Here is a 9,925-nt window from a genome sequence, read left to right as displayed (position 1 = left end):
ATATAATCTTTTTAATTAATTAATTACTTTTCTGATTATTCTGATTCTTTAACTTCTGCACTTCACTCCTTTCTTTACTTAATAACCTTATTTGACTAAATAAAATTAATTAAAAAATGATTGAAAGTGGGGAGAACGGGAGGAAACGGGGTGAGCAAGTTTGAAAAGTGTTGAAAGAAAGTGGAAGATTAAACCCTACGCGTGGAGTCTGCGTTTCTTCCCCTTTTCCTCTATAAATTCACTCATCTCCTCCTCTCTGTCTCATTCTCCATCACTCTAATCCGCCATGGAACCCAAACTCCAGACCTTCCTCAATGCTCTGCTTCTCCTCTCTCTCTGCCTCTCTGCCGCTGGGCAGACTTGCACAAACCATAATTTCGCCAACAATGAAGTCTTCGCGGCCTGTGTGGATCATCCTGTCCTCAACTCTTTCCTCCATTGGACCTTTCATCCATCCAACGCCACCTTGAGGATGGCCTTCCGACGCCCTTCCACCTCTCCCAATCAATGGATTGCTTGGGCCATTAACCCGAATGCCCTCGCCATGTTCGGCTCTCAAGCTCTTATAGCCTACAGGAACTCCTCTGCCCTCCCTCATGTTTACACTTCCAGCATCGACCTCCCTTCTCCGACTATGCAACAGACCCGCTTGAGCTTTGAGGTTCCTCAACTCTCTGCCACCTATCTCGACGACGAAATGACCATTTTTGCAACCATTTCTCTTCCCCCCGGCATGACCACCGTCAATCAGGTCTGGCAGGAAGGTCCCATGGCGCAGGGTTCTCCTCTCCCCCACGCCTTCACCGGCGATAATAGAAGGTCCCTTGCTACTCTGGATTTGCTTACTGGGTCGACCACGGCGGCGGTGGATTCTGTTCTCAGGAGGAGAAACGTAAGTGGGCTTGAATTTGAATGAATTGTGGGGTTTTAGTGATACGGGTCTGTTTTAATCTTTCCATTTGCAAAACCCTTTTGGGGATTTCGATAAACTCTAACTCCCAGTTGGGATTTGGATTCTCAGATTCACGGAGTGCTGAATGCGGTCAGCTGGGGGACGTTGATGCCAATGGGAGCCATTTTCGCAAGGTATTTGAAGGTGTTCAAGGCGGCAGATCCAGCCTGGTTTTACCTTCACGTGGCCTGCCAGACCTCCGCCTACGCCGTGGGAGTTGCCGGGTGGGCCACCGGAATCAAACTCGGCGGCGAGTCGGCAGCAGTTCAGTACAACACCCATCGTAACATTGGGATTGCTCTGTTCGTGTTGGGAAGCGTTCAGGTATTCGCTCTGCTTTTGAGGCCGAAGAAGGATCATAAGTACAGAATCTACTGGAACATTTACCATCACTCCATGGGATACAGTGTGATCATCATGAGCATCATCAATGTGTTCGAAGGCTTCAAAATCTTGAGCCCCGACAATAAATGGAGGCGGGCTTACAGCGGAGTGATCATCTTGTTGGGCGCTGTGGCGTTGGTGCTGGAAGCTGTGACATGGTTCATTGTGATCAAGAGAAGGAGATCCAACTCCAACAAGTTCCCACACAACATCTCTGCCCATACTGCTAAAGTAGAAAACAGAGTATAATTAGGTCCCCTGTTTTCTGTTTGTTCTTCTCAAATTCCATAGTTTTTCTTTTGATTCATACGTGAGAGTGTTAGTGTTTGCTTTTCTTTATACTTATTTTTGTAAAGATAGAGTGCTTCTTTGCTTATCATTCATGATTGTATTTGTGGAACATCGTTTTCCATGGTATCAATAAACNGGAGGAAACGGGGTGAGCAAGTTTGAAAAGTGTTGAAAGAAAGTGGAAGATTAAACCCTACGCGTGGAGTCTGCGTTTCTTCCCCTTTTCCTCTATAAATTCACTCATCTCCTCCTCTCTGTCTCATTCTCCATCACTCTAATCCGCCATGGAACCCAAACTCCAGACCTTCCTCAATGCTCTGCTTCTCCTCTCTCTCTGCCTCTCTGCCGCTGGGCAGACTTGCACAAACCATAATTTCGCCAACAATGAAGTCTTCGCGGCCTGTGTGGATCATCCTGTCCTCAACTCTTTCCTCCATTGGACCTTTCATCCATCCAACGCCACCTTGAGGATGGCCTTCCGACGCCCTTCCACCTCTCCCAATCAATGGATTGCTTGGGCCATTAACCCGAATGCCCTCGCCATGTTCGGCTCTCAAGCTCTTATAGCCTACAGGAACTCCTCTGCCCTCCCTCATGTTTACACTTCCAGCATCGACCTCCCTTCTCCGACTATGCAACAGACCCGCTTGAGCTTTGAGGTTCCTCAACTCTCTGCCACCTATCTCGACGACGAAATGACCATTTTTGCAACCATTTCTCTTCCCCCCGGCATGACCACCGTCAATCAGGTCTGGCAGGAAGGTCCCATGGCGCAGGGTTCTCCTCTCCCCCACGCCTTCACCGGCGATAATAGAAGGTCCCTTGCTACTCTGGATTTGCTTACTGGGTCGACCACGGCGGCGGTGGATTCTGTTCTCAGGAGGAGAAACGTAAGTGGGCTTGAATTTGAATGAATTGTGGGGTTTTAGTGATACGGGTCTGTTTTAATCTTTCCATTTGCAAAACCCTTTTGGGGATTTCGATAAACTCTAACTCCCAGTTGGGATTTGGATTCTCAGATTCACGGAGTGCTGAATGCGGTCAGCTGGGGGACGTTGATGCCAATGGGAGCCATTTTCGCAAGGTATTTGAAGGTGTTCAAGGCGGCAGATCCAGCCTGGTTTTACCTTCACGTGGCCTGCCAGACCTCCGCCTACGCCGTGGGAGTTGCCGGGTGGGCCACCGGAATCAAACTCGGCGGCGAGTCGGCAGCAGTTCAGTACAACACCCATCGTAACATTGGGATTGCTCTGTTCGTGTTGGGAAGCGTTCAGGTATTCGCTCTGCTTTTGAGGCCGAAGAAGGATCATAAGTACAGAATCTACTGGAACATTTACCATCACTCCATGGGATACAGTGTGATCATCATGAGCATCATCAATGTGTTCGAAGGCTTCAAAATCTTGAGCCCCGACAATAAATGGAGGCGGGCTTACAGCGGAGTGATCATCTTGTTGGGCGCTGTGGCGTTGGTGCTGGAAGCTGTGACATGGTTCATTGTGATCAAGAGAAGGAGATCCAACTCCAACAAGTTCCCACACAACATCTCTGCCCATACTGCTAAAGTAGAAAACAGAGTATAATTAGGTCCCCTGTTTTCTGTTTGTTCTTCTCAAATTCCATAGTTTTTCTTTTGATTCATACGTGAGAGTGTTAGTGTTTGCTTTTCTTTATACTTATTTTTGTAAAGATAGAGTGCTTCTTTGCTTATCATTCATGATTGTATTTGTGGAACATCGTTTTCCATGGTATCAATAAACAAATCGAATTTCACATATGTCTATTAATATACTAATGGTAGACAGGTATTTTAGTTAAGATAAGTACATCATATTTTAATATTAGGACACAAAATAATATTTAATAAATGAATTTTTCTAATAGTTTGTCTAGGTAAAGAAAAAAAAAAAAAAAAAACAATGAAAATTGGAGAACAAAAAAAAGTTGGTAAAAAGTTGTCAAGAATGGGATTCGAACCCATGCCCTTTCGGACCAGTACCTGAAACTGGCGCCTTAGACCAACTCGGCCATCTTGACTTGTTGCTTTGTTGGTAACTGTATTATTATATGTTGTAAAAGAACTTGGTGGGTCAAACGATGATTATTCTCACCTAGTGAACAAAAATCGCAAATAATTTTGAGATAGTCATTTCAAAAAAGAAAATTGTGAGAAAATGAGAGAACATTTTCAAAGCACTCATGGTGAATGCCAATTACATTAAAATATATGGATAAGAGAGTATACATGCTTAGTCGAGAGAATAAACATAGAAATGAAAAGAGTGATTGAGGGTGGTTTGAGTACTCGCGGCCATAAGCAACATGGACCTAGACAAGCAAGTCCAAAACACTTCTCATGTAACAAACATCGCATAATAACTTATCTATGTCGACATAAAAAAGGTTGTTTTTAGCTACTTTTCAAGCTTCTTCTGGTTTCGACCTTTTCTAGAGCTTCTCGTGCATCATGGTTTGCAGAACGACAAGTCTCTGTGTCTCGATTGGCACGATTATGGCAACGGCATATCCATAGAGCAGTAATATAGAGAGTAGATTGGTGACCTTATGTGGTGAACAGTTGAAGTATAGATGTTTGAACTGAGTACTTTGAATGATTACTACTATCACTGATACTTTCTGTACTTAAACATACTAGAGTTTACACGAAGTTATAGTCTCCATAACTGGTTATAGTCTCCATAACTGGTTTCTACGAACCTGTTTGCTCATTTACAAGTCGAGTCGATGGTTGATCTGATAAATCGACCTACGCCAAAGGACGGGAAACCCCGATTTTCTTTTCTGTTTCTGACCCCCAAATAGACGAATTCCGCTGAAGATCTTAAACAGACGACTTGCATAGTTTCTTTGAGCAGAAAAGTTAACGGAACCAATGCACCCTGTCACTTGTTCATGTGTGTTCCTTTTCTTGCTAGAGTATCTACTTTCCACATCAGCTGGTTTTGTTCTTCCTTCTGCTTTACTGCTCGACATTGTATCTGTTTTCTTTGATATTGTCTGCCACTGGACACTCTTCTTCAAGGAAACCAATTCCTGTTCGAGATTCTGGATTCGGAAACTTGTCGACTCGTACTCCTTTCTCGAGGATTCATGTGCCTGCATCACATGGTCCTTCTGTAGCAAGAAGCTTAACGTTTTTCGGCTTGGATCAGCTCCATCTGTATAAGGACTGTCTCGTAGATTCTGGCTGTTCGAGTTCAGAAATCTAGAGCTTGAAAGACTCCCTGAGAATTCTCCATAAGGTGCAAATCTAAATGAACTCGAACACTCTTTGAACGCCTGTTGAGTATTCAATTGCTGAACGAAAAGCGCTTGAACTATCAGACGGAGCGGCATCAACTCGTTTTGAACAGCTTCAATGCACGCCGCTTGTGATAGCTTCTGGCAGTTGAGGTACTTACAGATTGCCCATTTTTCCTCTTGGGACAGTTGTGACTGTGCCTGCAAAACAAAATAGATGAGCTAATGGATCTCAACCACATTTCAAAAAGCATTTCATGAAGAAGAAAACAGATAAGATTTACCTGCAGGAATGTGTTTACTGCCCAATAAAGGTGGTTGTGATTCTCTCGCCACGAAGCAGGCACTTTTTCGATAAGTTCCACAAATCGTTTTTTTCCGAGTTTCGGATCGGGAGCTATGAAGGTTAGATACTCATCCCACAACTCCGCCACGAGTGAGTTGCTTCCTGAATGGTTATGATTCATCTTCATGTTAGAAGATACAAACGACTCTAATATCTTCTCCATTGTAGCTAACTCGATGCTGGAAGAAACCGAGTCCGCCCCGGTTTTCGGTAGGAGGAAGTCTTCGACTTGGGCAAAGTGTAATACTGATGCAATCTGGTCTTGTAGTTTCTGCAGGCTGTTACTTTTGAGACCAATTTCAAGTGATTTTGAAAGTAATGCAAAGTAAAAGCCTACAGGAACCACTCTACTGGTCCTCTGTCCCATAGGGAGAAGATCAAGAAGACCTTGCAAGATAAATATAACCTTCTCATTTGCTTCATCATCTACAACTTTCTCATCAGTACTTTCCCAGAACTGGCGCGTTTTTTGCGAAAGAATCCATTTGTTAGCATAGAAAACGATGATCGGGCTCACGTATTTTTCTTTCATACCTTGTCTTCTCAAGGATCCCACGACTCTTTGGAAGAATTCAAATGGTAGAGCAATGAGGTCCTTGATCCAAAGATCTTGGCACAAGATTTCTTTCACTATTTCACAGCTCCAAACCTGACTGGCCAATGCATCCATTGTAATGATTGGTTGGTCTCGCCTTTTCTCGGGGTCTAGAATCTCCATGCAAGCCATGAAGGCAAGAGATTCGATGCAGCGGCTTACAATTAACAGCTCCTCGGACCAGGGAAGCAATTGTTGGCACTTTTGGAGTACGATTAGTGTATCATCCCAGCTTTGGAAGACCACTTGGTTTAAATAGATATCGAATCGCTCGCAAAGGTTACCGGAATAGTAATCATCTGTCATTTCAAGAAACTCTGCAGCACATCGGAGGGCTGCTACATTAAAAGGATCAACAAGAGTAGAGGAGCCATAGATGAACAGTGCAAGTAATTCAAAGGTTTCTGGTCCCCCGGGAAAGTCCGATGGGAGCTCATACTCGGTCGATTCATTTAGCCTTTTCTGGAAGTATCCACTCTTGGACAGGAGAGGATGCTGCAAAAAAAAAAAAAAAAAAAAAAAAAAAAAAAAAAAAAAAAAAAAAAAAAAAAAAAAAAAACAACAGTCTTGCTTAAAATTTATCCTCTCACTTCTTCCTTCTTTGCTTTCTATCATTGAATATGAAGAAAAAGAGTACTATCCATTGATGTATTTCCCAAAAATCCTCCAGATTCATCTTTACCTTGTGCAAGTTGAAGGTCCTATCACCAACTCGAATCCGTATAGAAACAGGCAAACCAGTTTCTTGGCTCCTGAGACATCATCCACTTATCAGAAATCAAAGCAAATTCAAAGACGAAGCAATATAATCTCAAAAAAAGTGAACCCAACCATGAAATGATCTTGATCTTGAGCAAAACCCCGATATTCGGTGAAGTGAAAGGACTAGAGGCCACTGAGCTGACTTTGGGGCTGATAACTGCCATCAACATAGTTCCTAATAGACCTTCAAACCAGAATTTATGAAAGTTTCTGAGAGCTGAGCGAGTTAGGAATTCTTTGAACTGAAGCAAATTCCGATAGCGAGTAATGTTACGCCTTCTTATGGCCATAAATGGTAAGCACCCATTTCAGGAATCGAAGAAATAAGTACATCTAAAGATCCTAGAATCCATAAACCAGTGCAAAATGAGGAAAATGGAAGAGAGAAAAGAGGGGAAATGTACAAGTTTGTCCACATACATTCGTGCAGTTTTTATTCCTTCCAAGTCAAAAGTCAAATGCACACGAGTGTAATCTCCATACCCATATTTTAAGGCTTCAAAAACGTTCTCGATTGCTGAAAAGTTGAATTCTTGAACTTCTAAAACGCCTCGGCCATTAGAATAAGCTTGGCTTTCTCCCTCTTTCCCTGTTATGTGAACCACAATTTGGGCTCTCTTCGTCGCTTTCCTTTTGTATCCATTCATATATTATAATTTTTGCATTTGAGTAGGTGAATCAGATCTGACGGAGAACCAAAACCTGCAAAAAATAATCAGAAGAAATCAGCAAAGAGTTAAAATAATAATGAGAAAGAGGTGAATTGAGGAAGAAGTTACATGGTAAACGCCAGCACACCCATGACGGCACGGCTTCTGAAAGCTCGGGAGAATGCTTTGGAAAGAGGGCGGCGCTTGCTTTCTCGCAGCATTTTCTCAATCCCCAAAACTTACTTTTGTGAAGTTCACTGCAGAGTGAGATACTGTACAACTTCTTCAATAATCAAATGCTCTCCTTCACATTTTACGCTACCTTATATAACTTCAGAGGGAAGATTCTTTCTGTCATCCATTAAGCACAGAAATATGTAATACAAGTTGAGTCTACAGCCAAAAACTATTCTAATAATCCTTGAATCAGTAACTGATAGTATGTTTGCTTGACTAGCGACAACACGTACGTCATGTTCATTCACCGGTCCTCAGCAAAAAATTCCCTGCATTCAGCTACAATACTCAAACATACATTTCATGAACGATGAAATCGACTTTCAGTGCAGTGTAAATGGTCAACTCAGTTAATTTAATCATCAGCTGGAAGTTGAAACAAAAGTATGTGCAGAAATGGATAGGAGCAGCCACATTATAAGATTTCAGGCTATCGAATAGTTTATGTTATAAAATATAAGTGATTTAAGGAAAGGGTTTGAGGATAGAATTATTAGAATACATGGACCAATTCATATTGAATGGAAACATTACATCACCAAGCAGGATTAGAACCTTCTTTAACAGAAGGTGACCTAGATCCAAAGCTCCCATCTCTTGCAAATCTAGACAAACTCCTCCCGCTTTTGGGGGTTGCTGAACTCGGGCTTCCACCTCTGTAACTGGCACGAAGGGTTTCATCAAATGAAGATGTCGACTTGGCTATTGCATTCCTTACAAACTTCTGGGCGGCTGGAGAGAGGGTCCTTCGAACACTTGGGCTCGCACTCCCCCCTCTAACGGGTGATGGCAACGGTGGCTTCTGAAACATCTTTGATTTCTCCCTTAGCTTTCGTGCGGCCTCCCTTGAAAGTGAATGAGCCTTCTCATCTCTTGCAGGTGGACAGGGAATATTATAACGTGGCCCATCAACTGTACCACCAATGTCAATAGGCGTCTCCTCAGGATCAAGTCTCAGGGGTGTTCCTTCAATCTCACCCCACGTGATAAATGGAGATTCATCAGCACCAGGTGCAGGGGATGGCGTTCGGACAAAACCATAGCCATTCTCAGCCTTTTTCCCTGATTCTACATAAAATGGATTTGGGGTCTTCCTTAAATCCTCCAAATCATACTTCTTCAATCTATCACCGTCTCTATTCGACACAGGATATGGAGTAGATCCAGCCACTGGGGTATAAAGCACCTCAACTGTACCATCGCCTTTTGGCCTTGAGTCCATCAATTTACCATGGAACCGAGTGCTAGTTCGGTTAATTTCCTTGGTAAGGCCCTTCAATCTAACAGCCATTTCTTCCTCTGTCAGTGGAGCCTCACCTCTGTCGGATGGATGATACATCAACAAATTTTTTGCAGTATACTTCCATCCTTCCAAGGTACTTGGCGGCTGATCGGAAGTCCCATAACCATCAGTTATTCTATCTCTTTTTGCATCCTCAATTGACTTCATAACTTCCTTTTCACCCTCCGTCAAATATGCGTATCTCTCCTTCCTCTTCCTATTATCTTTGTCAAGAATTTTGGAAAAGCTAAAATTATCCTCGCTCGTATATTGCCTAAAAAACTCATCAAGCGACAACGATTCATCCACCACCTTACCATCACAACCACTCTCCTCCGTTTCACCGGCGATTCCACTTTTACCAAAGAGGGGGGTTTTCGGGGTTTTACCCTCAAATCCATCAAAAGAGGTAAAACTTCTCATAAAAGTGGAACCAGGTGTTTGGGACTTACCATCAGGGTTCAAACGTTTAACCTTCTGGCCACGACGCTCCATGATCTTCAACTGCGCATCTCGAATTAGAATCGGGTCTTCACTTTTAATCGCTTCAAGCCAATCGAGACGATCTCTGAGCTTCGAGATGTCGGGAAAGTAATCCCGCTCTATAATATTCTCTATCGCTTCCACATAGGCATCCTCATCAAGAACCTCGGGATGTTTCCTAGAGCTCCGAGGCGTAATCGAAGACGAACTCGGCAGATTTTGGATCGCATTCTCGGAAACCGTCGACGGCGAGGGGGATGAGATATGTCGGGGAGAGTGACCCGGAGAAAGAAGCATGATCGAACAGCTAATTCGACGAATTCCGATCAAAAAACTTGAATCAATCGAGAGAAAATTCGACGTTCTTCCAATTCCGAAGAAGATTGGGACAAATTATGGGCTCTCTGGACTCTAGGGTTTATAATTCTTTGATTTGATTAACGAAGCAAAATTTGAGACTGTCACCGACTCATCTCTCAATCGTTTGCAACACGTGCGAATGTCAACAGTGGCACGTGCCTTAGTATTTTTATTGCTGAAAGGCCCTGAAATTGTTTAGAATTTTCAAGTTGGTCCCTGATTATTCATAACTGGCAAAATGGTAAAATTTGGGTCGAGTTTATAAATTAGTTTAGGATTAAGAGTGGAATGAAGGAGATTAGGTTAAATTAATAAAAATATC

The 9,925-nt window shown here is 43.0% G+C and overlaps 4 protein-coding genes and 1 non-coding gene across 10 annotated transcripts; 2 read left to right on the top strand and 3 right to left on the bottom strand.

Annotated features, from left to right (window-relative positions):
- Positions 1-252: 252 nt before the first annotated feature.
- On the top strand, positions 253-1,756 carry LOC111486477 (cytochrome b561 and DOMON domain-containing protein At5g47530-like). The gene is made up of 2 exons (XM_023133653.1): positions 253-892; positions 1,022-1,756. The coding sequence occupies exons 1-2, from the start codon at positions 287-289 to the stop codon at positions 1,583-1,585; spliced, it is 1,170 nt and encodes a 389-aa protein (XP_022989421.1). The 5' UTR covers positions 253-286; the 3' UTR covers positions 1,586-1,756.
- Positions 1,757-1,905: 149 nt separating this feature from the next.
- LOC111486476 (cytochrome b561 and DOMON domain-containing protein At5g47530-like) lies at positions 1,906-3,404 on the top strand. The gene is made up of 2 exons (XM_023133652.1): positions 1,906-2,517; positions 2,647-3,404. Exons 1-2 carry the CDS (start codon positions 1,912-1,914, stop codon positions 3,208-3,210), a joined length of 1,170 nt encoding a protein of 389 aa, XP_022989420.1. The 5' UTR covers positions 1,906-1,911; the 3' UTR covers positions 3,211-3,404.
- A 179-nt stretch (positions 3,405-3,583) lies between these two features.
- TRNAL-CAG lies at positions 3,584-3,664 on the bottom strand. The gene has a single exon. It is a non-coding gene; the product is annotated as a tRNA-Leu (tRNA).
- A 549-nt stretch (positions 3,665-4,213) lies between these two features.
- On the bottom strand, positions 4,214-7,817 carry LOC111486426 (BTB/POZ domain-containing protein At5g48130-like). 6 transcript variants are annotated; one of them, XM_023133562.1, is made up of 6 exons: positions 7,371-7,817; positions 7,012-7,293; positions 6,661-6,933; positions 6,512-6,581; positions 5,173-6,324; positions 4,214-5,089 (listed from the first exon to the last, which is right to left on the bottom strand). In XM_023133562.1, the coding sequence occupies exons 3-6, from the start codon at positions 6,879-6,881 to the stop codon at positions 4,358-4,360; spliced, it is 2,175 nt and encodes a 724-aa protein (XP_022989330.1). In that variant the 5' UTR covers positions 6,882-6,933; positions 7,012-7,293; positions 7,371-7,817; the 3' UTR covers positions 4,214-4,357. The 6 variants fall into 6 exon arrangements, with proteins under 6 accessions (XP_022989330.1, XP_022989331.1, XP_022989333.1 ...); XM_023133563.1 differs by lacking the exon at positions 7,371-7,817 and having other exon boundaries at positions 7,075-7,349; XM_023133565.1 differs by lacking the exon at positions 7,371-7,817 and having other exon boundaries at positions 6,661-6,833; positions 7,012-7,348.
- Positions 7,818-7,909: 92 nt separating this feature from the next.
- On the bottom strand, positions 7,910-9,683 carry LOC111486457 (protein DGCR14). Its single transcript, XM_023133620.1, has one exon. The coding sequence runs from the start codon at positions 9,538-9,540 to the stop codon at positions 8,014-8,016; it is 1,527 nt and encodes a 508-aa protein (XP_022989388.1). The 5' UTR covers positions 9,541-9,683; the 3' UTR covers positions 7,910-8,013.
- Between the last annotated feature and the right edge of the window lie 242 nt (positions 9,684-9,925).

The sequence above is a fragment of the Cucurbita maxima genome, unplaced genomic scaffold, assembly GCF_002738345.1.
Source record: "Cucurbita maxima cultivar Rimu unplaced genomic scaffold, Cmax_1.0 Cma_Scf00011, whole genome shotgun sequence".
NCBI lineage: Eukaryota > Viridiplantae > Streptophyta > Magnoliopsida > Cucurbitales > Cucurbitaceae > Cucurbita > Cucurbita maxima.
This window is presented reverse-complemented; position numbering and strand designations above follow the sequence as displayed.